At 40.8% G+C, this 27,499-nt stretch overlaps 1 protein-coding gene across 6 annotated transcripts; it reads left to right on the top strand.

Annotated features, from left to right (window-relative positions):
* The first annotated feature begins 1,940 nt into the window (after positions 1-1,940).
* PRKAA1 (protein kinase AMP-activated catalytic subunit alpha 1) lies at positions 1,941-27,384 on the top strand. 6 transcript variants are annotated; one of them, XR_015705234.1, is made up of 10 exons: positions 1,941-2,135; positions 8,479-8,620; positions 11,660-11,753; positions 13,430-13,574; positions 15,406-15,493; positions 16,393-16,617; positions 20,991-21,477; positions 21,859-21,985; positions 23,542-23,635; positions 24,318-24,452. XR_015705234.1 is itself a non-coding variant. In XM_087759736.1 (9 exons), the coding sequence occupies exons 1-9, from the start codon at positions 2,006-2,008 to the stop codon at positions 24,560-24,562; spliced, it is 1,683 nt and encodes a 560-aa protein (XP_087615862.1). In that variant the 5' UTR covers positions 1,943-2,005; the 3' UTR covers positions 24,563-27,384. The 6 variants fall into 6 exon arrangements, 5 of the variants coding, with proteins under 5 accessions (XP_087615862.1, XP_087615863.1, XP_087615864.1 ...); XM_087759736.1 differs by lacking the exon at positions 23,542-23,635 and having other exon boundaries at positions 1,943-2,135; positions 24,318-27,384; XM_087759737.1 differs by lacking the exons at positions 8,479-8,620; positions 23,542-23,635 and having other exon boundaries at positions 1,999-2,135; positions 24,318-27,384.
* Positions 27,385-27,499: the final 115 nt, after the last annotated feature.

The following is a 27,499-nucleotide window of genomic DNA, read 5'->3' as shown; positions in this document are numbered from 1 at the left end:
TACCAGCCTATGTTTTGGCACTGGCTGAAATTACTTGGTTTTATCCAATTTTTTAACAAAAGGATTCTTTATATTTCCTATGAAATCTTTCAGAATTTTTCTTCCATAGTAATGAACTTTATTTTAAGTTTTAATTTTTTACCCCATTAGGATAGAGGGATGTTTTAAAATATACAGGTTTCCCATGGACCAGAATTTCTATTTTCCAACTGTCTGTTAATGACTGTAAGATAAGTAATATTGAATGCTCTCTGAATCAGATTTAGGACTGTTAACAGAAAAAATTGTTTAACTTCCTGATGTCTGCACATTTAAAAATCTTTATATTCTTTCTATAATATATTTATCTATTTGCAAACACATTCAGGGGCTGTGCTTAGGGTAGGCAAGGGAAAGCATTTTAGCTGCTATCATTCACTTAGTCTGGAGAACTGGGTAAAGGAGCTGAAGGGACGGGAGTTGCCCATAACCTTCCTCGTCAGTCGATGGTCTCTCCATGCAAAAATACCCATCCAATTGTCACTCCTTCTCCAGGTTCATCTGTTTCTTTGAAGGCAGAGTTGAAAAGTGATTAAAAAATAATCCAGTTATAGTCAACAATAAAAGAATATAGTCCTTGGTATGTAGCAAACACACAATGCATGAATGGAAGGAAGGTTACTGGCCTAAATGCAACGTGAATGACTGGGTTGGCAAGACAAACTGGACGACAGGTTATCTGGTCAAGGTAGTAGGAGTTAAGAGGGTCCTACTTCTCTTCTTATTCCCGCAACAGGGTCTGGATTTGGACCAGGGAAGAGAAAGGGAGAAGGGGGAGGAGAACTAATAGATTTAATTTACAAGGTTGATTGGAACTAGATTTGAGAGGCCTATTTTTTGACGGTGGCTATGTTTTCTGTCACATGATCCCAACATGCATTTTTTAGTAGAATGGGTCTTCTGGCAGCTTACACTTGGGAATTACTGTTCTGAAGGATCAGACTGGTGTTTGCTTATGTCAGAGACAGGGAGGGAGGTGGAAACACGGATACATCAGCTTGCTTCATCTTGAACCGTCACAGACCTTTCCGCACCGCTGAGCATGGGTGGTTTGGAAACCCGGTATGGTCCCTTTGCCTGGACACCAGGCCTCACGGGGCATGGCAAGCTGGGTTTGCTGGCCGTCGGCCCCCTCGGCACGGCTGGCAGAGCCAAGAGTATCAGCAACTGCATCTTGAATGGACCCTGAAGCTGTGGCACACAACACACGGCGTCAGTAGCGCCTGAAGCCCTGCCTGCCTGCGGCCCTCAGCGGCCGCCCCAGCCAGAGCCGCGGCGGGCTCTCCACAGGCCGCCTCCAGCACCCCGCGGCGGCGGCACGGCGGCCTCATGGCGACAGCGCGGTTTCTCCGTTACAAGTACGCGTACGCTCCCGGCATGGCCCCGCTTCGGCGCCAGGAGGGACAACTCGCGCCGTGGGGAGCGCTCAGCCCCAGCTTCCCGCGGGGACAGCCGGCAACACGGGGGAGCCCCAGCTTGCAGGCAGTGTCTCTCCGGACCCGGTGCCGGTGCCGGTGCCGCCGCCGCCGCCGGCCGACCCTCGCACGGCGCCAGCGCGGAGGGGAACCGCCCGCCCCTCTGAAGCCCTCACTGCGCCCGCCTTCCCCCGCGGCCCCCAAACCCGGGTGAATCCCCTCTGCTCCTCGGGGGCGGGTGGGAAGGTGTGTGTGTGTGTGCAAACACGGGGCCCCGTCCCGGCCCCTCACTCCGCCCCGCAGGCTTCGGAGGCGGCTTCTCGCACCCTGGCACCTCGCCCCGCCGGCCGGGCACGCCGACTGGAGCCGCGACCCCCGGGGCGCCGCTGGGCCGACCCGGCCCTCCCCCCCCGAACCGCAATGGTTTGTCCCCGGGTCGGGCCGTAAGGCGGCAAGTGCGGCGTTCACTTCCGGGTTTCGGTGCGGGCGGGCGCTGTGTGGTTGCTCCTCCCCCGCCGCCGCTCCGGCCCGGCCCGGCGCGGGCGGGCACTATGCGCAGGCTCGGCCCTTGGCTCAAGATGGCGGCGGCGGATAAACAGAAGCACGAGCACGGGCGGGTGAAGATCGGGCACTACATCCTGGGCGACACGCTCGGCGTCGGCACCTTCGGCAAAGTCAAGGGTGAGCGGCGGGGAGCGCGGCCGCCGCCTGCCCCGCCGAGCGGCGCGGCCCGGCCGGGCTGCGGGAACCGGGGCGGGGGGGGGGGCGGGCAGCGCGCCGGGCGGAGCGGCGGGGTCTCTCCTGCCGCCGCCTGCGGTCACCTCACGGCGGCCGGTCCGCTGGGGCCGGGCGGGGGGGGCGTGGGGGGGCCCGGGCCGCCGCCGCCGCCCCAGCCCGTGGTTGCCGCCGCTCCGCCTCCCGCCAAGAGCGCTGCGGCGGGCTGAGCTTCGCCGGGGGCGACGCTGGGAAAGCTGAGCTGCTGGGCGCTGCCCGGCCATTCCCGCCGGGCCGGGTGAGTCACAGGGCTGCGGCGGGGCTGGCGGCGCGGCCCGACGGGGGCGGAGGGAGAGGGGCCGCGGGGAGCGGCTGCAGGCCGGCCGGGGCCGCCGCCGGAGGGAGTTTTGCGGGCCCTTAGCGGGAGGCTCGGCCGCCGCCGCGCTGCCCGCGGGGTGGGCGCCGCGGCCGAGCGTGGCGGTGCGGAAGCGGGCTCGGGAAGCGGAACGGTGTGCGGGACCGGCCGGGGCGGGACTCGCCGTCCCGCAGCGGGAAGTAGCGGCCGGGGGAGAAACTGCGTTCTCTTCTGTGTTGGCGGAAATAATTGCTGGAAGCTAATGATGCTGCATTTATTCCAAATAGCACCGGGTGTGTACTGAAAGCAGGGAGTCTTAATTCTTGAGCTGCCTGCCCTTGCATTTCGCCGCACAAGTACTAACACTTGATGTCTTCGTAAGGAAGGCAAGGTTTCTCGGTCTACAAAGAGAGAAGTAAGCATAAAAAAATGAGTGTGGGGTTATTGGATGAATTGGCAACACAAATGGCACACTGATCTGGAAAGACTTGTGCTAAATCTAGTTGACCAGTGGTTATCAAAGTTTTTTTTCAGCTTAGACTTTAAAAACTTTTCCCAGTAGGGGTGCAGATGCCATACTGTAAATCTGAAGCCTAGTAGAAATAAAATAGAAGTTAAACTTGCCCTTGATGCCGTCCACCACAGGTGGAAAAACTGTGCATTAGCTTACACTGTTCCTGCTGTGCTGTTTGTGAGAATAGTTCAAATATTGGGGGAGCGAAATTGAAAACATCCTTTCACAAATGATTTAGACTAGACTCAGGTTGTATTCTTCATAAGGTTTTTTTATGGTTAACCTAATGGATTGCTCATGATTATAACCCGTAAAAAAAACCACAGGTTATCCTGTTGTAGGGAATGTGCTAGCTGACTTTTAACGTGATACCTTTTTTCAGTGTTGCCAGTTTTAATATTGCTTTATTTCCATAATATCCCTCTGTCTGCCTTATTTGATTGATGTTAGGTGGTTGTTTTTGGCTGCTTTGTAACTATTGGTTGTGTGAAGTGTACACACGTGAATGTATGAACACATTTTTTGTTAAGGATAGGGAGAAATCACCTTGTGGTGAAATGCAGCATCATTCTGCATACTGAATACCTTCCTTAAAGGGCTTGGGAATTTATTTAGGATCTGGAAGCAAGTGTTAGTGTTCATGGACTAATGCTCTGTTTCTATATACAAGTTCTTTTAAGTTTTTTTTATCCCTAGGTGATCTACTGTGTTAGTTTTGTCTTGCTTCAGCTATACTTAATAAAGGACATATTTTATCTGTGATACGCTGTTTTTTCCTCCTGAGCACACATTTTCTTCATTTAATACCAGATCTGTGATTGTTTTCCTGTAATCCTCATTTTTCTTCTCTGGCAACTCTGATATGGTTTCATCAGTTGACAATAAAGTGGAAAACTGTAAGAAATGTGTTCATTTTTTTAATTCAGTTAGGGTTTTCCTTGAGCTCACGTGATGTAGGTGGTCAAGCATATGGCATTTTGAAAGTGGATCTTCAATTTTCAGTGGTGGCAGCCCAGAAAGATAGAACTGGAAAACCAGTGCTTTACTTAATAATTGTTAAAGGTTTCCTGCTGTCAAGGTAGCTGCCAGATGAATTCACCCTGCTGCTTACCCCTTTACCCTCACAGATAACTGTTACTGATATGATGTTTTTCCAGTTTAACTGTTCTTCTGGCTGTACTAGCCTGAATTAACTACTGACTGACTCAATTCACTTGACTCTGCCTCAGATGGACAATCATGGAGGAGACGGCTGTTTCTAACCAATATCTAGGCAAAGCTAAAAAGCCGCAGAAGTGAAAAGCTGTGGGGTAGAAGAGAGTACACCTAAATCAATTATGTGAGACACATTCCTATTTAAACTTTACCAGGATTCAGTTTAAAACGTCTATCCCTATTTTCATCAGTTATTTTATTTTTTTCCCTGCTGAAACCTAATGCAAATTTTTATTTCCAGATATTTTTGGAGATAAAGTTAGCTTTCATCAAAGGAAGAGTAATCAGGCTTCCAATGATTTGTACTGAGAAAATGAGGGATACTACTTAAGGTTGTAAATATTCAATAATTGTTCCAGTTTGTAGAACTAAGTTAAAAAACCCTGGTCTATGTAGGTTGCAAAACTGATGTAAATAGGTCTTCTTAGTCAAGGCAATGATAAGAGACCTGGAAATGGGCAGCGATGATCAGTTTGGTATCTAATGTTGTGCAGCAGTATGCCTTTGCACGGCATTAAATCAAGGGGTTTTTTTATGTTACTGAAAACATTTATTTAGCTCATACTTTTGAAGACTACTTTCTTCTGAGCCTCAGGCTGGCTTTTTGGCCTACTGCAGGAATGTTTCATTAAATACAACATCTGCTTGATCAGCTTTTTTTCTACAAACTTCATGACTGGTACCTGTAATTCATAAGAATGTTGTATTTACTCTGGATGGCCTCGTAGTTTTCTCTTCCAATTGAAGACCTGCTGAACTGAGTTTAGAGACTGTTGCTCCTGCCCTTCAGCAGTTAAAAGAAGTCACTGCTGCTTTGAGACTCTGTCACTGTCCAGGAAATCTTGGTGCTGTGCATAGCCATAGTGAAGCTTGAAGGCAATTGGTATCATCATCATCATTATTATTGGTATTATCATTATTATTATTTAGGACAAGAGGAAATGGCCTCAGGCTGTGCCAGGGGAGGTTTAGGTTGGATATTAGGAAAAACTTCTTCACTGAAAGGGTAGTCAGGCATTGGACCAGGCTGCCCAGGGAAGTGGTTGAGTCTCCATCCCTAGAGATATTTAAAGAACGGATAGATGTGGTGCTTAGGGACATGGTTTAGTGGTGGACTTGGCAGTGATAGGTTAACAGTTGGACTTGGTGATCTTAAGGGTCTTTTCCAGCCTAAATGATTCTACGATTCTATTAGAGAATAAAGAAATATAGGGAAATATTTAGGTCTCTAAAGTGAACTCATTTTTGATGTGATTCTTTTGAAGGACTGATAGCTGGTTGAGGATTAGGGTGACTAACATAAGTATATTTTGATTATTTCCAATTTTTCTAATACCCTTTTATAGGTAAAACTTCTGTCAAGAGGTAATACAAAGTAGCTTTTGGAAAGGTAACACTGGCTGCTTGCTTTTCTATGTGATGTTATCATGTGAGGTCTTGCTTTCAGTTCTGTTCTTTATGCTGAATTCAAAAGTAGTCAGCAGTCTGTTACCGGTTGGTGTCTGCTGTTTTACTGATAACAAATACCTTGAACCATATCCAAGAAAACAGTTTTATTTCATGCAGTAGGTGGTTATTGGAAACTCGTATCTTAAAAAGCTACATTTGTTGTAGTCTTAAATTGAGTTAAGAAAGGGGGGCAAAATTGCTGAAGAAAATAGTGATTCAATTTGAAATGTCTTAAGCAAGTGAACAGGCTTTTTGGGATCTTTTTGCACCTGCACAAAACCACAGTATGTTTTCATTACAGTAATTTACTTAAAGTTGGCAAACAGAGTTGAAGAAGCAGAAAATCTTGTTTTCTCCCAGTCAATGAATAAAATCAAGGCTTGAGGCACACAACCTTGAAGGCTGTGACAGTTAAAATTGGTTTCAGTCAACTGCAAATGTTACTGTTTAATTACTTTGAATGAAAAATGTGTTTTGAAAAATGTTTTCTAATGTGCCTTGCGTATTGAACATAGATTGTTGTAGCTAACAAGTTACTTTCTAATGTTTTTCTGAGTTCTAATGAAATTCCAGTTTTTGTCGAAGGTAGACTGACAAATCAGAAATCAAACAAGTTGATAAATGAGACTTTATAACACAGTGTATGTCAGAACTAAATATTTATATGCGAAACTGTAGAATTGCTCTGCTATATATGCTACTTACTAAATTAAACACCTTCTTAAATGTACTCTGTAAAGCAAAGGAAGATGCAAATTCATATGTCTGATTTTTGGTTAGTTTCTAAGACGCTGTTTCTTACTAACAAGTTTATGTTAAATTTTAACTTGCTGATTAAAGATTTTTTTCAAGTAGTTCAGGCTTACTTCAGTTCACATTATTGATAGGCAAAGAATTTGTAATTCAAATGGAATAGTTGCTTTTCTAATGTTTTATGTTAATGATTCATTACTCCTTAGGGTTTGAACATAGGTGATATAATATGTTGGGTTCCTTTAAAACTTCAGTCACGTTGGAACTGAAGAAAACAAAGGGGATGTGGTTGCTTTAATTGTAGTTATGGTCGAAAGCAAGTAATTCTCATAGGTGATGTGATTTCTACAGTTCCAGGCACTCACCTACCAATGCTTTGTGATCTGTCTGGAACTTGAGATGGATGTCGGCTTTGTCCTGCGTTCCTCAGCAGTGCGAATGTGCATGTCCAGTGTTTTGGTTATTGTGGCCATTTTTAGGTAATAGCTCCTCTGCATGAGGGGATGTGTTTTTTCACCTTGAAGTTGGAGCCTTTCTGTGTTTTCAGGTACAAAAGGCATCTCACCAGCGCATTGTGATGGTTCGGGGTCTTGGGTAATCCGCTACTTAGTTACTTCCCCACAGGAATTCAGACAAACTGCTTTATCTTATTCAGTGGCTACCTTTTTGATGTAAGAAAAATCATTCAGATGCTTATCATTATCTCTGTTTCTCTGCTAAGAATTTCTTCTCACTTGCTTTGGTGTTTAGCTCAATATAGAGGCAAAAGGCAGCAGGAAAGTCTTGTGTTGGGAATGAGATTTACAGATTGATAGGTGTTTGCTAATTCTATTCAAACTATCTGTTGAATGTAGAAAGATTTTCGTGGATCACTGCTATTTATCACAGCATCCCATGAATATATTTAAATAAAGCTTGAAGCCTGGGGCTTAATTAAATTCTCAAGTGAGGAGAGGCACCCAGATGAGTGAGTATGGTGTTCAGCACAGGTCTGTTAGCAATATCCGTTCAAGTGGACAAGGGTGAAGGTAGGAACCAGGGTGGTAAATGAAAGTGATGTAGTTATAATCACTGCATGCAGAAAACTATGCAGGTAGCGGAGTCTTCTAGTAGAAGAGACACCTACCTTCTGTGGTTTATCTGTGATCTGGTGTTGGGTTTAAGAAAAATATTCTTAGCAGCTTTGTTGTGGCTACTTCCATTAGCACCTGCAAAATTAAGGACTTTAAGAAGGGTAACTAGGAAATATTTTACACTTTTGAGTTCCTCTGTTGAAAGAAAAATGGAACTCTCCTAGAAGTAGGAAGGAAACTGAGGAATGTAGGAGGTTGCATGTTTGCATTGCTTCTTGTAGTTACTGTTGGATTTTATTTTGTGAGTTTCTTGTAGCTTTTGCCACTTATTTTATACAATAAAGCTCTGGTGTTTACTGCACAGACTGTGGAGCTTGTGTAGGGTCAGATTGCTCCAAGGACAGATGAATAATTATTTTTCAAGTAAACTGGTCAGATGCTCTTAGTGGTAATTCAGAGTAATTGGTGAAACAGGCTTCTTGAGGGAAGGATAGCAGTGATTTCTTCAGTAAGAGTGATCCTTGCAGATAAAGTAGAAGAGCTGCAGGAGAACGTGCCTGAGTGGGTTACCAGGTGAGCCAAAAGCTTGGAGTGACTTACCCAGGGATAGAAAATTATTTTCCTAATTAGCAAGGATGGCAGTGTTTTGGGGTATGCTTTGTTTGCTTGCAGTACTGAAAAAATGTAGTCATGCTGCAAGACATTTGAGGGTTAAGTTTAAGGTTTTTCTTGCATATCCCATTCATCTTCTAATGACAGAATTGTGGGAGAAATTGGAGTAGGGCAGAAGAAATGACATGCCATCTGGTTTTCAACCTTCCCAAAGATAATGGGGATATGTGGAATGCTAACATCTTAACTTGTATTTCTTGGCTACAGTCACAACAGGCAAAGGATTGTCTTTACGGAGCAATTGAAAACCCTGACTGAATACTTCCTTGTTCCTTGCAGTTGGCAAACATGAGTTAACTGGGCATAAAGTTGCAGTGAAGATCCTGAATCGACAGAAGATTCGCAGCCTTGATGTTGTAGGAAAAATCCGCAGGGAGATTCAGAACCTCAAACTCTTCAGGCATCCTCATATAATTAAGCTGTAAGTTTTGCTTGCTACAATCAAACATATTTAAGCAGTAATCTGTTTTTGCTCTCACTGACCTGAAACGTGTTTAAAGGGCAATGCTCCTAGCAGTATCTTGTCAGGAAAGTAACCAGCTTCCAAGTATGCAACTGTTTTCAGTGTCCTCTGTAATGCATTTTCACAAAACTGATCTTCTCTGCAGGCTGGAGAGCTTCCATTAGATCTTTGCTTACAAATTCTTTGGACAGGTATATAGAAAGGTAATGGCATGATAGATACTTCTAGTAGCATCCATCTCTGGTTCTAGCTGCTACTTAAGTTTTCTTATTCTTGTTATATTTGATCTTTTTTTCTGCTTAGAAAATGAGTTAAGAACGAGATTGTAAAGGGTGTTTGTATAGTAAGTTTACTGTGTTTTCCTACTTGAAATATGTTTTTAGTGATGTGCTGGTCAGTGATCTATGGTTTTCCAATGTAGATGGTGCTCTGTGAGGTTTTTCTGAATCCTAAGAATCTTAAGATATGCAGTTTGTTAAATGTTATTGATATTTTAGAATTCTTCAGTATAGCTGCTACCACTTGTCTAAATGTGGTATTTACAGTGTGCCTGTTTACGTCTGTTAGTTAATCAGTAGTTCATCAGTGGAGTTCAGAGTACAACTACATATGTCCCAGAGTAGACCCCTCATTTCTGGTCTGAGGAAATAAATTATAAATGCCATTGAGTTTTTTTCACTTTCATTTTCTGTAAAGTTAACCTGCACCTCTAGAGTGTGAGTGACTTTCACTGTCTTAATCATGGTGTTGGTGTTAGGTTTTTTTATTGGTAGAGTCTTGTCTTAAGACCCTGCTGCCACTGAAAGGTGCCATCCCTATACACTCCCTTTGATTTGACAACAGCTCTTACACTGAAGCTAAACTGAATTCTGTAAGATCAACTCACTGACTTCAGTGGGTTAGTTTTCAGGAGACCATTGAGCTGATTTGGCTGCAAAATTGCTAGTGCTGCCAGTTAAGAGTTCATGAACGAGTCCAAAGAACATACCTGTAGTCAAACAAAAATAGGAAGTGTCAGTGTACCAACTGAGATGTGGATGTGGAACAGGAATGTGTACTTGTGTTGCTAAACTGCTAAGTCAGCTTAACAGGTTTCAGATGGCAGTTTCTTTCTCAAGGAACTATGAGGAGAATTTTTTTCTCCTGCACGTGGAGTGAAAGGACAAGATGTAGGAGATGATGGAAAAATTGATGGATCCCCAACTTCCTGGTTGGTCAGCCTGCATGTCTAAAGCAGAAGGATTATTAGCCTATATGTAAATAGCATTTGAGACATAATTGATACTGTTGTGCAGGTAGACTTGCTATAACTTAGGATCATGCTGCTTGTACTAGTAGGAACTGGATTGGGGAACTGCTAGACAGCAGGTTAAGATATTTGGGATAAAGGTAAACAGATTTCTTCAGCTTAATGTTGCAAATTAGACAATGTCTAATTTGGAACATTGCTGTGCTTTATGGAAAATTTCATATACTGCTAAAGCCGTGTATACAATTGCAAGCCTGTTACAATAAGATTTTCTTTCTATACCATGCTTTAAATAAAAACCTTTGGATGACCATCTCTTGTGGTTTTTGACCTCTAGCAATAGAATGCATTTTGTTTTCCTACCTAAAATTGCCTCTTTTTGCATTCTGGTCATCTCTGCTGTGTGGTTCGATTAACCTTATTTATATTACAGCTGTTTAACTATTCTATGACCTCTTTTTTTCATAACCAGAAAAATGAGTTGACTATAGAGAAGCATGGCTGTAACTTTTGGATTATAATGATTAAAATACTATTTCTGTAGTAGTGTCTTAGCCATGGCTTCAGGATGTTGTTGATATTTACGTACATGAGAAAATCGGTAAAGGTAAAGCATCTGGGACTGTAAGATTTTAGGTAAAACTTTGAAGATCTCATGTTGATAACTGCCTCAGAACGGTATTGAAATGTTACACTATAATACTAAGCTGTTAAAATAGATACACATATATGTGCACACATATTCACCTGGGTAGTCTGAACTCATTGCTGTCTATGTAGTTCAAGAACAACTTGTCTCAGTAAGCTGAAGCATGTCTGTTTTCCCCTTTGTCTGGGAATCTGCATTTTGCAGAACGTTACAGTTCTGTAGTGTATGTGTGAATTCCGTTATTTATTACAATTCGGATATTTGCATGCTTAAGTGCAGTACCTTGAAACATTCATTTTAATCCAATTGCTGCCTCCTGTCTTCTCAATATAATATCTGAATTTTGGCTGGAGTGTTATCAGTGTTCATTTTCTTGTTCCATTAAAAATCGATCACTTCCGACTGCTGTAAGGGGGGAAAAAAATTAAACAACTTTTAGGTAAGGATATGTAGCAGAAAATCAAAATCTCTTAAACGGGGAGTTTGGCCTTAAACTAGTTATTTCAAAACATCAAAGGTTTGTGGGTTTTTTTTTTTTTGAAACTTAATTGAAGTAGACTGACAAAAATAGAATAACCAGAGTGTCGATACTCTTAAATACTAATGACAAATTTAGGTCACTTTTACAAAGATGATATTCATGATTATTAACAGCAATTTTTTTCCTAGTCTTGAAGTACACTTTTTATGTATGCCAAGTCAGGTTTTTTGCATGTTAAGGTTGAAAAGTGTATATTTTTGAGAGACTAGCAAAGTCCTTTTGAATTCCTTCCTCACTGCACCATGCTGTCTGCAAGGCAGCACTGTAAGTAGTTTCATAGAAATCATTTGGGCTAAGCTTAGTCCTCTGAAAGTACAAAGAGTGATATTTCTGGTGGGGAATACAAATTTCTTGCTAGTCTTAGCAATGATGGCATCACATAGAGAAAGGAGAGGAAATAGCTCCTGAAAAGTATTGTCATTCCAGTAGCTGTAAATTGGCTGATTAAATATTTTAAAGCATTCTTTTATCTGACTCTTTGCACAACTTTGGTTTTAACTAAATGTAACTAGCATCTTTTACTTAGTGTGTAGACTAACAGATACCTTCTTTTATCAGGTACCAGGTCATCAGTACACCAACAGACATTTTCATGGTGATGGAATATGTTTCAGGAGGAGAACTGTTTGATTATATCTGTAAAAATGGAAGGGTAAGAAGTAGTCCAATTCTACAAATCAATGACTTGCATTCTGTTGCTTTTGCAACATTCCTGTGTCACCTGACACTGAGGGGACAGACAGGTTCTTTTTGGGGATCCTTGGCAGAATGTTATAATTAAAGCTTTATTTTCTTAACAGAATATGATTAGTGTAGTGCAGAATTTATGATTAGAGTGGTACAGGATTTCTACAAGCAGAATCAATATAGTACAGTTTATAAGTAGCATAATACAGAATTTATAATACAACTTAACTTATGATTTCTAATCACCGAGACCCTCTGCAGATAGGGTCAAATCTTAATACATGGTTTGCTGTATCAATATAACAATCACAGTCTAGACTCAAAAATCATATGAAAGAATACGAGTCACTCAGTTCTTGGAGGAAGCAGAGGATGATGGAGGCATCTCTGGCAACCGGGGGTCATGGGTCGCACTGTCCAGCAGCAGTTCTGGTCAATGTTCCCCACTTGGGACTTGTAACTACTTGTTTTTATGGACAGTGCTCTGGGTGCTGTTGCACTTCCCTGTTCTGTGAGGGGGGTCATCACCACCACCTGGCTGGCTGGGTGCCTGGGACCTTCAAGGCTGGTAAGGATGGGGGTAATCAGCCTGGCACCCAGGAATCCTGAGGCTGGTAGGGAGGGGAAGAAGAAATCTGGTTTGTCTACTTGGTTCACAGGACCTTCAGGGCATGATAATCAGGGAAAGGGCATGAATATATCACTTGGTCACAGAGAATGGCTGCTTGCCTCATAAAACGACATCAGTTATGCTAACCACATGAACAGGGGGTACTGGTCACACCCTGTTAAATGAAGGTTTGTTTTTATGTATTCAGCATTATTTTTGCTGTTAGCAATTAAAATATACTTTATGTCTTGTTCTCAAAGTAAAAATCGTTATTTGTTAACACGTTTCAGATCTTTATGTATGACTTTGTCACAGAATTTTTCTTCTCTACTGATACATTAATTTACAACTACTGGGTAAAAACTGGCTGGATATGTATCCAGCTGGAGTAGGTGAAAACTATTTATTCAGTATAACCCATTATTGGAAAGCTACCATTGTGCCCTTATTACCCTCTTGTACTAGTAGAACAGTTTCTGCGAAAGTTTTAAAGTCACGTTTGACAAACCATCCAGACAGCCAGGATACTTTTAGTTAGTTGTTAGAACAAACTTTTGACATGGATTAGGGCATGTTCGTAAGAAATGCCCAGCTAAGTCTGCTGTTTGGTGCTAGCTGCTAATAGCATGAATAGCATCTAAAATTTATCACTTCTGTGTTGTGTGTCAGCAGCTTTTGTCAGTGCTGTGCTTAAATGTCAAAGTTCATTGATATTCCAATTAGACAAAGTTAATGTTTGGGTGCTAATGTTTCTAGTTACTGAGTATCTGCCTACCAATTGCAAGAGCGTGATTGAGAAATTTCAGTGACTTCCTGAGTTGGTGGGTATGTTTTGTTTTGGTCATTTTAGAGCTGCGGTACAAACAAAATTATGTAAGCTATGAAGCTTTCTGCTACAAGTTCTGATAATCTGCTGTATAAAGTACCAGATAATAATTGTAGGTGATGGGAAAATTTCCTTTAATTCATGTAAATGAAACACAAGTTACCTTCCACTGTCTCATAATCGTTTAAAACCTTTGTCTGTTTAGCTTGATGAGAAGGAAAGTAGACGTCTGTTCCAGCAAATCCTTTCTGGTGTGGATTACTGCCACAGGCATATGGTAGTACATAGAGATCTGAAGCCTGAAAATGTGCTCCTTGATGCGCACATGAATGCCAAGATAGCTGACTTTGGTAAGCATTGCTATTTTATATCTGATTGCATTTCTGTTTTTATTTAGATCCTGTTAATTACTATGGGAAATATTTAATAAAATGTGTATACTTGAATATCCTTGTGGGGACACAATACGAGAACCTCAAAAGTATGACTGTAAACCAAAACTATGTTCTTGCACATCTGTAGAATTTGTTTTCCTCTCAAGCTTTCTTTTCAGGTATTTTCTGTGACTGGGTGAAATTGTGAACTGATTTGTATGGTTTTGCTTAGTATTTTCTCTGAAATGCTAAACAGACTTAGTCCCTGTTCTTTCCACTTCAAAATTCACTCCTATTGCCTGTTACACCATCTATGAAATGTAGATGCTTAGCTCTCTTGGAAGTACAGTGCAAGGGCAGTTCACCATGTTTAAGAACCACATTGGTATAGTAAAATACACTAGTCCTCTTATTAAACTACTCTAAATTCACTTTAAAAACTCTAAAGATGTGATGGAAAAAATGTAATTGAAGCCTAAAAGGTAAAATAAAAACAGTTAATCTTGCAAACTCCTGTGCTTTTTTGCTATATATCTGCCTAACTCATCAGAAGGCGTAATTGTTTATACTAGCTATTTGGCACAGCTGCTGAGAAGACTGGCAGCTAGTTCTTGGAACTATCGGAATCGGGAAACCTCGCCATATGGGCACAGTGAGGTATCTATACTGCTCTATCATCATGATGTATCTCTTGTAGACCTAGTGGATAATACCTGCCCTTGTAAAGCACTTTGAGGTCTCTGATGAAAGGTGCTAGGTAATGCTGAGTATTCTAAGTATATTTTAAAAGTATAGTGTTCGAGCATGGTGGGCACTGGGAATCAGATTGATTTCTTGTATGTAGAAAATGCTTAGGGTGAAATGGCTTATGTGGTGAAGAAATGAAGTACAGTAACTCATAAAAATATCTTCCTGTAACTTAACTATCAGCAAAGCTGTAGCACTCAGTTAATTGTGACTAGTGTATTAAACAAGAGCTTAAAAGCTTTTGTGTATTAGAATATGACAGCTAGCCAAGCTGTACTCTTTCATCACTGTGCCCATCCTGCCCCCTCCCCCGCCCCCCCAAAGGGTGTAATTCCTCCTTGGAGACTGAGTTCTCTGGCTTATGGTAGTCTTGATCAGGCAGCCTCCACTGAGGAAACTAGAAGATACTTTCCACAGCTGTTCTAGAAGTGGTAATTCTTTACTGATATTAGACTGTACTGAGGGCTGGTCAACGAAGATGGCCTAGTTCTAAAGTACACTTTAATTACTAACAGAATATTTAAAATCAAACTACTGAACTGCAGTGATTCAGGAACCAGCGGAGCAGTGTAAATTGTCTAAATTGTGGTGAAGTCGTGTACTCCTCAGTTCCCTTATTCTATATGGCATCTTACAGAATTTTAGGCAATTCTGTGGTATCGTCTTCCACTTCGGCGTTTAGAAGCAAATGGGTTTTTTTAAGACTTTTTTGTTAATGACCAAAATCCTATCTTGCTATGCTGCTTCATCTCCTTTATAGCAACTTTGTTCTCGTCATGCCTGTGTCATCCAAATTGTACTGGTTTTTGTCTTGGAATTAATATGTTCTCAACTATTTCTAGGTTGTGTGCCGTAGTGGATTGATGTTACTCAAATTTCTAGTAAACTAAACGGAGGATTATGTGGCATGCTCATATAAAAATTTACTGAAATTCAAACAATGTTACTTCTTTACTGAGATAAATTTGTTAATTTTCTAATTTGAATTACTAGGTGGTATATGCAGTGTGAAATAATTTTGCTCTCTGAATTTTTAGTAGTTACTCTTATACACTTTCAGGTCTATCAAATATGATGTCAGATGGAGAATTTTTAAGAACAAGCTGTGGCTCCCCTAACTATGCTGCACCGGAAGTAATTTCAGGAAGGTAGTTTCTTTTATATTGGATACATGTGTGCATGTACTTCAGTCATTTTGCTGCTTGATTCTAAAGGCTACAAAAGTAGTTCAATTGACAAGCTTGATGCTGAGAAACCATGGGTTGAGCTTTTAACTGTCTTGATAATTTTTCATGAGTATTTAAGGCTTCTATAAACTAGCTTTGAATAGTTCCTGTAAGGTTCAGGGTGGTGTCTAATGCCCCAAATGCAGTACATAGAGCATGCTTGAATTGGTTTAAAAATCTCACTTACAGCTCAGATCTTGGAAGTAGAGGTACGGATAGAATTACAGGCAAAGTCTGCTGTGAAGTTGAGTAGCAGTGAAGTATTTGCTGCAGAGTAGTTACTCAGTCTGAAGGTAACTTCCCCTTTTTGGGACTCGATGATTGTCAAATCTGCTTTCAGCTACCCACCCTAACATTGCTTCTTACTGATTGGAGGCCAAATATCTGTTTTATTCATGCAGTAGCACAGATTACATGACAAGTTCTGCTATATGGACTGGTCTTAAATTTTTCAGCCTCCCAGATTTGGGGGATAAATGACTTTGCACAGACTCCACTAAAACAGTGACAGTAATGTATAACATGGGCTTTCTTAGTAGTAGGTGCAAATGTCTTTGCCACTGTCTTAAATTGCATTTGTGGATTATTGTTATACAATAGAGAGGAAATGTACATACTTGTGCCCTGTTGTATATTTGAAGGGGAAGGACACTGAAGTTGAAGGGAGGCATGGCATAGAACTGAAATGGTATAGTACTTGCAGATTAGTTGTCTTAAGTTCATACGCTTTTAATTACTGTGATACAATGTAAGAAAGTAGAGAAAAAAAAAACTATTTAAATGTATTAAACACAAATCACTAATAGTTAACTCTTTCCCAGATTATATGCAGGTCCAGAAGTAGATATTTGGAGCAGTGGGGTTATTCTCTATGCTTTGTTATGTGGAACACTTCCATTTGATGATGATCACGTGCCAACCCTTTTTAAGAAGATATGTGATGGTATCTTTTATACCCCTCAGTACCTGAATCCGTCTGTAATTAGTCTTTTGAAGCACATGCTGCAAGTGGATCCAATGAAGAGAGCAACAATCAGAGACATTAGGTAAAACACTAACTGATGTCTGATCACGGGGTGCTGGAATGATAATCTCAGTGCAAATATGCAGAACAAAGAAATCGTACAGCTTGTCTGTTGTTTATAGACTGAGATGAAAAATTCAGCTTCTGGTGGTTTGGCTTTAGCTCTGATGGTTCTTATCTGCAGTGGCCAATGAAGTGTCCACTGGAGGTCACAGTAAAACAAGCTATATACATACAGAAATTCTGAGAAACTCTCGGTTTAAGACTGCTATAGCAAAGCTGTTTGCCTGCAGAATGGTTTGCAAAAACTACACTGAATTGACTTCTCTGGGCAAAAAAATGTCTTTGCTGTTAAGAATGACTATTACGTACTATAAATGTCTGAGAGGAAGTTATGACTTTTAATCTGATAACTACCGCTTTTATTCATATTTCTTCAGACTCTGAAAAATCATCTGTTAAGACTGTGAATATTTCACATGCAAGATAGCACTTTCTAGCTTCAAAACCCTGGCATGAATTTGTGTATGAGTGATAATTACTGCATCAAATACTGATAAGTTAAAGCTTGTAGGTACAGATAGCCATCAGGGGCTCCAGATTCCAAGAGGAGATTGTGGAGAAGGTGACTGCTTTGACAAGTGTGCAGTGGGTCAAATAAAAAAAAAATTGGTAGGTGATAGAGCTGTACTTCATACAGAAGCTTAGTTCCATTTTCCTGTTTCCTTTTGTAAGAAGCTCTAAGGAGAGAGCTCTGATATACTACCTTAGTGAAAATGCTGCTTCTTTTAGGGTTGGAAATTAGGCAATGTTCATGTTCTTTCAGTAGAACAAAAAACATGCTGCACTCATCCCTTGCTACTTTATTACAATGGGAAGTACTTTCTTGCAGAAATCAAAGCTCTGTGAGAGCTGAGCATTGTGAAACATGAGAAGCGGTGTGAAAAAGATGTGGAAAAATGTTGGTTACAGAGCATGGACGGATTTTGAATCCTAAACAGTTCTGTCTCATTCACCATAAGACATGCCACCTCACAGTTTAAATTGAGTACCTTGGTTCTTCTAGCAGGGGGTGTGTGTGTGTAATGGGAGCGGCCCACTGCAATGAATAGTAATAAAATGTTCCTCTGTGTTCAGTCATACAGCTAGGGCTGTGCTTTGTAGAGGTATAGGAAAACCTTTTTCTGCTTCCGAATTAACCGGTTGCTTCTGATGAAAGTGTATTGTGCTCAATACACTTGTGCCGAGGCACGTTCTCAGGATCACACTGACTAGAGCTTCATCCATTGTACTGTTTTTTGCTGGGATAGAGTTAAATTTCTTCATAGTAGCTTGTATAGGGCTGTGTTTTGGATGTGTACCGAAAATAGTGTTCATAACACATGGATATTTTAGTTACTGCTGAATAGTGCTTACACAGTGTCAAGGCCTTTTCTGCTCCTCACATTGGCCTGCCAGTGAGCAGGTTGGAGGTGCACAAGAAGCTGGGAGGGGACACAGTTGGGACAGCTGACCCCAACTGACCAAAGAGATATTCCATACTATATGACGTCATGCTCAGCAATAAAACTGTGAGGGAGGTTGGCGGGGGTGGGCTGCTGCTTGGGAACTGGCTGGGCATCAGTCAGTTGGTGGTGAGCAATTGTTTTCATTTGCATTACTTGTCTTTCTTGGGTTTCATTTTCCTCTCTTTGTTTTTTTTTTCTTTTCCTTATAATCTTTTAAAAAATGTCTTTCTAATTATGAAACTGTTTTTATGTCAACCTACAAGTTTCTCACTTTTACTCTTCTGATTCTGTGCCTCATCCCACTGGTGAGGAGTGAGCAAGCAGCTTGCGTGGTCCTTAGCTGCCAGCTGGGGTTAAATGGCGACAGTCCTTTTTGGCACCCAATGTGGGTCTTGAAGCCTTTGAGATAATAGATTTGACCAGAGCATATTAGACAGAATTTGTAATTGCTATATCTGTTAACAGTTGCTGGTCATTATGTTGATTTATCTGTTCTCAATATTAGTTTATCTGATCTGTGCTGTGTTCCCTTTTTTGCTGTATATGTTAAAGACTGGTTTTGGCTTTTGCAGTTTGCTGTGCTCTGTAGTGCTTAGTGATGTTTTGCCTGGGAGATTTATTGTTAAAAACACTGGCCTTGAGCTTAATTTGATATTTGGGCTCTGTACTGAAGCTGTTACTATACTTTGGGTACCATCTCATGGAGACAATTAACAATTACACTTCTTTGGCTGAGAGGTTTTTTGTGGAGGAAATAAAAATGGCACCTTCACCACCTTCTGTGATGTTTTCTCTCTCGTTATAATAACTCTTCAATGTCTTGAACATCCTTGGGTAGTCAAAATTCTTCTACTGGTATTGCTTAGGAGCATTGTTTCAACTTTTTCTAAGGTTAACAAGCTATTTAGGAATATCACCCAGGCCCCATGGCAGTGTGGTTATGAGTGGCAAGGCATGTGGGAGCATATGGGCAGGCATCTAGAAAGCTTGTCACCTCTGATGGGCTGGGACTTCACTCCTGAACAAGTGCAGGATCCTGATGAATTGATAGTGTTTGGAAAAAAAAAAAAAAACGATGCTGTGGCTATTCCAAAGAGGCACAATTTATCGCACTGTGCTAGGGCCTGGCCTGCACCTACTGAACACTGCTCAATACTATGCAGCAGCCTTAAGGAGAAGAGAGGGTCTCTGGATCTGAAAACATACCAACAGACACTGTGGCTAAGCCAGAGACCCAGCCTTCAACTGTATCAGTTGCTCCTATAATTAAAAAGAAACAATTGAAGCAGAAATTGACTTGTTTAGTTAAGGGATGAAGAAGCATCTCCTAAGAGGGAGCAGGAGATAGAATCAGAAGCAGCAGCCTGTTCTGCAGCAGAGCAGTCACAAGAACAGGAGGAGGAAGGGACTGAAATGAGACAGAAACCACCTGATCCCTATCCCTAAGTGAGCTGTGAGATATGTGAAAAGACTTCAGCTGTCAACCAGGTGAGCAGATTCTCAGCTGGATACTCTGATGCTGGGATATTGGGGCCAATAGTCAGGAATTAGAAGGTAAGGAAGACTGGCAGCTGGGATCCCTTGCTAGGGATAAGGCTACTGACAAAGGGAGTGTAAAAGTGACAGGAGTCCTCAGTCTTTGGAGGCAACTCCTGTTGAGTATTCAAGGAACATCCTGCAAATTCCCTAACCAAATGGACCAACATTGAGGGAGGTATCCAGTATCTGAGGGAATTAGCTGTGGTGGAGGTGATCTATAGCAACCAAAGACCTGGATGAAATCTGGTGCGTGTGGTCCATGTGGCAAAAGTTCGTATGCCATGCACTGATGTCAAATGCCAACACCCTGGTGGTAATGAGCTAGACAGACACAGAGGCACCAACTGTGGATGGATTGGCCAGCTACCTCTGAGAATTCAGAGAATCTTGCTTCCTCCATACAGGCCTGTGTCTCAGCTGTGGAGAAACCCATAAGTTTCTTTCTCACTTTTACCCTTACGATTATCTCCCCTATCCCACCAGCGGGGAGTAAGCCAGTGCCTGTACTTAGTTGCTGTCTAGGGTTAAACCATGACATCCATATAACTGCTCTTAAATCTGTAGCAAGTGTTTATGTTAGAATACTTCCAAAATTAGTGTCATGCCATACCCTTTGGCTAGTTAAGCAGCTTACTCTAGGCACGCAAAACCATCTTATTTTTTCTGTATGATTGGGCAGTGTAGGTATTTGGTTCCTTCTGTATCTTTCCTTTTCCCTCTTACGAATACCAGCCCATGGGTACAGTAGTAAAGAGGTACAGATTGATGCTTCCATAGCTTCCCTCAACCCTTTTAAGTCTTGAAGAGACAGGTAGGGGTGTTCTGAATGAAAAAATGATAGGCAGCTTTTTTGGGGTGGGGAGCATGTGACTTCAATGTTCAAAAGTCCATGTCCAAACATCTACCAAAAAAATACTAACCATCAACATTTCTTAATTTTGTTATGTATTGTTACATGTGTACTTAGAAAGGGACAACTTAAATGGGTAGTGTAAGAATTTCAGTTGAAAATATCTCAAAACTAACAGTGGCAGTAAAAAATATGCCATTTATATGAAAAGCTGGTTGATGAGTTATACAAAGATATTTTTGGAGCTCAGGTAGTTGAAAAACTTACAGGAAAGATTTTTTTTTTTCAGTCTCCTGCAAAATGTCTAGCAAAATCTTGTGAAGGTGATTACTTTCCTTTATGTATAGTTTTATTGTCTGTGCTACACAGAAGGGGACTTGGACTAACAACTGATTCTTTTTGTACAGAGTAAAAAGAATTTGATTTTTTAAAGAATTTAATATTAAAAAGGTTTGCTTTATATACATATACTCAGACTTGTTTTATTTTTAAATCTAGGGAACATGAATGGTTTAAGCAGGACCTTCCGAAATACTTGTTTCCTGAAGACCCATCATATAGCTCTACCATGATTGATGACGAAGCCTTAAAAGAAGTGTGTGAGAAGTTTGAATGCACTGAAGAGGAAGTGCTAAGTTGTCTATACAGCCGAAATCATCAGGACCCTTTAGCGGTTGCTTATCACCTCATTATAGATAATAGAAGAATAATGAATGAGGCCAAAGACTTCTACTTGGCTACAAGCCCACCGGATTCTTTTCTTGATGACCACCATCTGTCTCGCCCTCATCCTGAAAGAGTGCCATTCTTAGTAGCTGAAGCACCACGTCCTCGCCATACTCTTGATGAGCTGAATCCACAGAAGTCAAAACACCAAGGTGTAAGAAGAGCTAAGTGGCACTTGGGAATACGGAGTCAGAGTCGACCAAATGATATCATGGCTGAAGTTTGTCGTGCAATTAAACAACTAGATTATGAATGGAAGGTAAAAGAATAAAGGACCTTTACAGCAGACAACAGTAAACTTTTGTTTGAGCTGTGTGGTTACATAGCCTAGAAGTCTGAAACTATGTTCTCCTGTGCTGGAAAATAATCTTATGTGCCTGTGCTGACTGCTTATGCTTGCTGTGCAGGAAGGGTTTTGGGGGAGGCTATTCATGCTGACAGGAAAAAAAAGTCTTGCTGACATGTCTGACTTTTGTATTGGGGCTGTAGGAATGTTTTTTCTGTTGGCTAAAAAAACCCCACAACTTCAACAGGTAATCCTGAAATCACTTGATAATACCAGTGAGTTGAAATGACAAAAACAATATGCGGCGCTTTTCAAGCAGTTCTGGTAACTTAACTCCAGTCTCTTTTGTACTAGGTTGTAAATCCGTACTATTTACGTGTTCGAAGGAAGAATCCGGTAACAAGTGCATATTCCAAAATGAGTCTACAGCTGTATCAGGTGGACAGCAGGACATACTTACTGGACTTCCGTAGCATTGATGGTATGTGAAGACTTGCATAAGTTAAGGGAGTTGTATGGGAAATCATTCTAAATGCAAACATGTCTTAATTTACTTGTTTACAAGCGAAGTAAGTGTTGCCCTTTAGTTTAAGCCAATCTAGATGTGTATTAGTGTTTCTTTATTCCTTCCTGGTCTAATGTTCCTGTGATCAGATGGTTAGCTGCTTCATCCCTTAAATAACAGCTTTTTAAGTGTATCAACTCCTGAACTGCTCCATTTTGTGTCTGCACCAGCATTAATACCACTAGTGCAGAAGGGGACAGGGCTGTGAGAGGTGAGATTTGGATCGATATAAACTGCCTTTGGAGCCTCACCCCCAAATTTAAACATTAATTTAGATCTGAAGTAAGCATGTGAATAACACTTCCTAGTGAAGATAAAGCTTGGCATCTAGGCATTTAAATTTGACTTGGACTGTACATTGCTGTACTGGGTCTGGCTGAGATGGAGTTCATTTTCTTCATAGCAGCCTATATGGTGCTGTGTTTTCAGTCTGTGATTAAAACAGTGTTGATAACACACCAGTGTTCTGACTGTTGCTGAGCAGTACTTGCATAGTATCTAGTCTGCCTTTTTTCCCCCACTCTGTTGCACCCAATGAGTGGTAGGTCAGGGATGGCAAGAAGCTGGGAGGGGATGCAACCTGGACAGCTGAGCCAGATTGAGAGAGATATTCCATGCCATATAATGTTATGCTTAGCAAAGAAACTGAGGGGATGGGGGTTCGGGGAAGGTAGCCTTAAGACTGGCTGGGCATCAGTCTGCTTTGGAGAGGTGGTGAGTGGTTGCCTTTGCATCACTTTTTTTTTTTTTCCCCATATTAAACTATGTTTATTTGTACCCCTGAGTTTTTTCTCACTTTTGTCCTTCCAATTTTCTTCCCCATTACACTGAGGTATTAGCTGCCAGGCAGAGTGAACCCAGCAATGCTAGTAGCAGACAAAATTTTAGATAGGAGTTGTATGCTTGCAGTAACTGAAGTCTTGAAAGCAGTTGGTCTAACCTGTAGAAAGATATATTTTATAGAGTGACAGTAACACAGCATACAAATCCCGGTTGATACCTTCCTGAAAATGAATGGAGGAGCTAATAGAGACTTGCCCACAATCCTTGTTTATGGGCATAGTAGACTAAAGCAGAATTGCCTGCAGCCAATGGTGTAGGCGACATGCCTAGGAAAACATGTGGCATGGAAAAAGGATTTACTGGAGTGTGGCTGTCTCATGACAGTTTGATCTGATCTGACTTGGCAGTGCAGTTCTTGCCTCGTTCCTTGCAACAATACAGGTGTTTGCTTAGATCCAGTGGTACATGATATAGGGGACTGATCACTTTCCTGTACTGACCTACTGCAGTGTAAGACAAATGCTATCCCTCTTGGAGGGGAGATGACTGCTTAGAGCTGTGCAGCTGGGGGAGGGCAGCCTGCTGCAGTCCTGGCTTCAGCTCCTGAGGAAGTACAACCCAAGGGCATGGATTTACCATCTCTCTTCCAACAGTGAAGCTGATTTGACTTTCCTTTCTCTCCACCACAGTTAACTGTTCTCTGTTCCTCTTACCGAACTGTAGTTTAAAGTAGCTTTGATGTGAAAAGGCAGTTTCTCCTGGAAATAACTTTTCTGGTGCCAGGTGAGAGTCCAAACTAATGTTCAGTATTTAAAGTAAGAACAGAGATACTTCAGCAGAACATTACTTCTAAGGTGGAAGTATTTCGTCCTCATACTGAAGGTAGACTTAAGCTGCTGCAGCCCAAACGTACAACGTACTATGGGGAAAAGCTTCCAAAAGTGAAGGATAAATTAATGTAGATGCTAGCAATTAATGTATCAATGAATTATAATAAAAATACAAATAACAAAGTATAAACAACCAAATATAAAGAAAACGAAAATAGAATAAAAATGAAGTAGATGCTAGAAAAAAGCATCTACAAAATGTTTGAACTGTTATTGGACTTAACCTTATGATGCTATCCATGTTTTTGTTTTAAATAACCTAAGTTGAACTATTAGCATCTGAAATTAGTTCATGAAAAGTATGGCAAGTGCTGGTCTAAACTAGATGTAAACAGTTCTGGAGCACCGTTCAGATTACAGGAATAATTAGCATAAGGACACTAGCTTCTGTGTTACTATATGTATAAGCTTTTATTTTGTTATCAGATATATACAGTTTGCAAAAGCTGTTTTATGTATTAATCAAGACTTTAAATAGCAAGATTTAAAGGAGTGAGAAGGGGAAGATGTTTGCTGTTCCTATAACTGGTTTGATACTGATACTTAATTTTCCTCCTCTCTCCCCTTGCCCCCAGATGAAATTACTGAAGCGAAGTCTGGGACTGCAACTCCACAGAGATCAGGTTCTGTGAGCAACTACAGATCCTGTCAAAAAGATTCAGATGCTGATGCACAAGGAAAATCTGCAGATACATCCCTTACCTCATCAGTGAGCTCTTCACTTGACTCTTCTACAGCTGACTTAACTCCAAGACCAGGGAGTCATACAATAGAATTTTTTGAGATGTGTGCAAATCTTATTAAAATACTTGCACAATAATTTTGAAGATGGGCTTATTTCTTTTATAGCAATAAGCATGCCTAAATCATAGTCAGATGCTTCCAATTATAATCAAGTTAAATTAACTAAGGCACTGAAAAAGCTAGCCACAGAATGCAATTTGCACAGGGATTGAAATGATTATGAGCAGTTAACATATATTATTTTGAAGCTGGAGTGAATTCTGGTTGTCTGCTGTCCAATAGTGTAATACAGGTACAGGAAATCACATGCCCTTGGGGCAGTGTTCATAACATTTTACACTGAGTGCACATTAGGCTGCATATAACATTTAAGTTAGACCTTCTTGTTTTTTCACGTAATACATACATCTGATGCACTGTAAGTAAATGTACACTTACTAGTTCAGTGACCGAAGTATGACTGGTTGGTCACCATCTACAGTTGTGCCTCAGTTGGTCAGAACTATCAGCATCTTCTAACAGTAATGTGTTAAAACTGCTGTGTTTCTTCCCCCTTATTTGACAGTAAATGATAAAGAATGAGACTTAGTGCTGAGAAGACTTGGCACCCCATGGGCTAAACCAAAATATTGCTCCGTGAAGGAGAACTGTCAGCAGGTTCCTGATCTGTGCAGGTTTGCTAGCTCATGCCTTAGTGTGGTAGCAGCACAGCAGCTCCCCACTGCTACTGCAGGCTGAGAATCCTTTTCCTTAGAAATGTGTGCATGTAGTCAAGAGCACAGCCTAAGGGCTGTTGCATGCTAGTGCAGAATCTGAAATTGACGGTTTTTTGAAAGACATGTTAATACTTTGATACAGCTGTTTATCACATGTTAACTTAGCATATACTATATAGAATTCACTTTGCAGTTGAAACTACATATATAGGTTAGGTTTTCCTAGGCCACCTTTGTAGCAAACTTTGCTATTTAAGTTAATTGTGAAATTAAATAGTCCAGCTTTCCAGTTGAACATTGAAAACTGATCATGACAACTTGAGTGCTAATATTGAAAAAGTTTTCAACAACAGTAGATTGCAATTACCAATAACATAAACCCCTTCTGCATTTATGGTTTTTGAAACGTTTCAGGAAGAAAATTGAACCTTATATGTTAAAATCACAGCTAGTACTTGCACAAAAACATTTAGTCTTTTGTAAATTGGATATAATTAGCCACAGTTCCATTTTCATCTGGCAGTAGTAGACATAAACAGTAAACTGTATGTCATAAAATGTTTAGTTTTGCATTCAAGAATTAATGTTCTCTTCAAAATAAACTTAATGACCTACTCAGTTTCAAAGGTTGCTCTCCCAGGGAGACACTGGAAATGAAGGCCTTACTATGAACAGTGAAACCTGGACTCTTAAAATGGATGGGGATTCTTGCCAATGACTGAGATTTCATCCATGGAAAACTGCTTGCTACAGATACAAGAACAGTTTAATCCATGCCAACTGGCTTCAGTCTAGAAATGCATCTGTTGCAAACATGCACAGAATCTGAAGAAACATAAAGCTGCTTTACGGCCCAGAACTGCTGTAACTGTGTTCTGAACTGGGCAATTGTGCGGTCTGTCTAGTATGTAGGTACAAGTAACAATTTCAGTTCTTTATCCTCAAGGGTCACACATGGTCCCTGTAATGCAAAGTTGTATTGCGGTGTCTTCAAGTGGAAGATTTTCCTTAGGGTAAAGCTTTGGGTTTAGAATCCTGAGATAGAGACGTCAACATGAGGGACCAGCTGCAAATCCTGCTTTTAAGTCCTGTTTTCAGTCTTGTAAGAATTGGTTCTGATGTACTGAATAAATCAGTGTGTTCATTTTTGTTACCCTTTTATTTTGAAATTGTTACATACTGCACTTGTACAAACACAACAAACGCACAAGTTTTTTAATTGTAGTAATTCCTCATCTGGGATTGGTTTGGGATCATTCTTGCATATGTTAAACTAAATATTTATAAATGGTATCTGCTCCTTGTAATGCTGACCACAAATGCAGGGTGTCAAGGTGCAAATAGCTTCTAATTTTTGTATACTTTTTTGGCCCTCTTGTGCATTAAGACAACCATGTTTTTTCCTTTGTCTTGGTATCCAGCGGTTAAAGCAAGTTTCTGGCAGAAGTGTACTGTATGTGTAGTTTTAAATAAAGTAAATCTTACTGGTATGATAAATCAGTTTTGATGGCCAAAAATTTTCTGATTGAATTGAGATTTTTGTAGGGGCTGGGGGAGGGAGAAGGGGGGACTGACAACTGAACCCAGAACAGTGGTCTGTTGAGTGACTTTCCTATGCTTTGTAGATCTTGCTGTTTAAACTGCTTTCTTCACATGTTCCTACTGATCTTGCAGACCTCTCCTTAGCATCGCACTAGTATCTGCCAATAGGCTGTGAAACAAAACTTCACTGAGAAAGCTGCCAGGGTTGTAAGGAGGCAGCTTATGCAAATACACAAATTGGTCATGTATGTTACCCTATATTCCCAAGCTTACTCCTGTTGGAGTACATTGAATTATCTTGCCTTTGTATTGTCATTTTTTTCAAAGACATGGATGAACCTGATTGTCCATGTGCAATATAACTCACTAGGTAATGGATAAAAATTCATCTTCGTGGTGCAATATTTAAAAAAAACTTTCATGTTTGTCTTGATAAAGTGTTTAATACAAACTTGGAAATACATTTTATTTTACCAGTTGATTACCATTGTAAGATATGAAGTCCTGTCCTTTAACAAAGATGTGCCTACTTCCTATGTTAATTTCTTTTGACAAAGCTGAATGGCAAAAATGCTTGTTTATAACTGTGTAACTTTTTAAACTTTCAAAACTGAAAACTAAGTAAACATGAAATACTGAACCTTCTTGTTTGAAACTGTGTGCGTGCTGTCTTCTAGCGTTATGTATGTTATAAATTTACAGACAAGGACCAATATACTTGTTTTGAAAACAACCACAATTAAGAATTCTGAATA

Source organism: Nipponia nippon, unplaced genomic scaffold (assembly GCF_047370975.1).
Source record: "Nipponia nippon isolate SJK-2023a ecotype South Korea unplaced genomic scaffold, ASM4737097v1 scaffold_20, whole genome shotgun sequence".
Classification (NCBI taxonomy): Eukaryota; Metazoa; Chordata; class Aves; order Pelecaniformes; family Threskiornithidae; genus Nipponia; species Nipponia nippon.
This window is presented reverse-complemented; position numbering and strand designations above follow the sequence as displayed.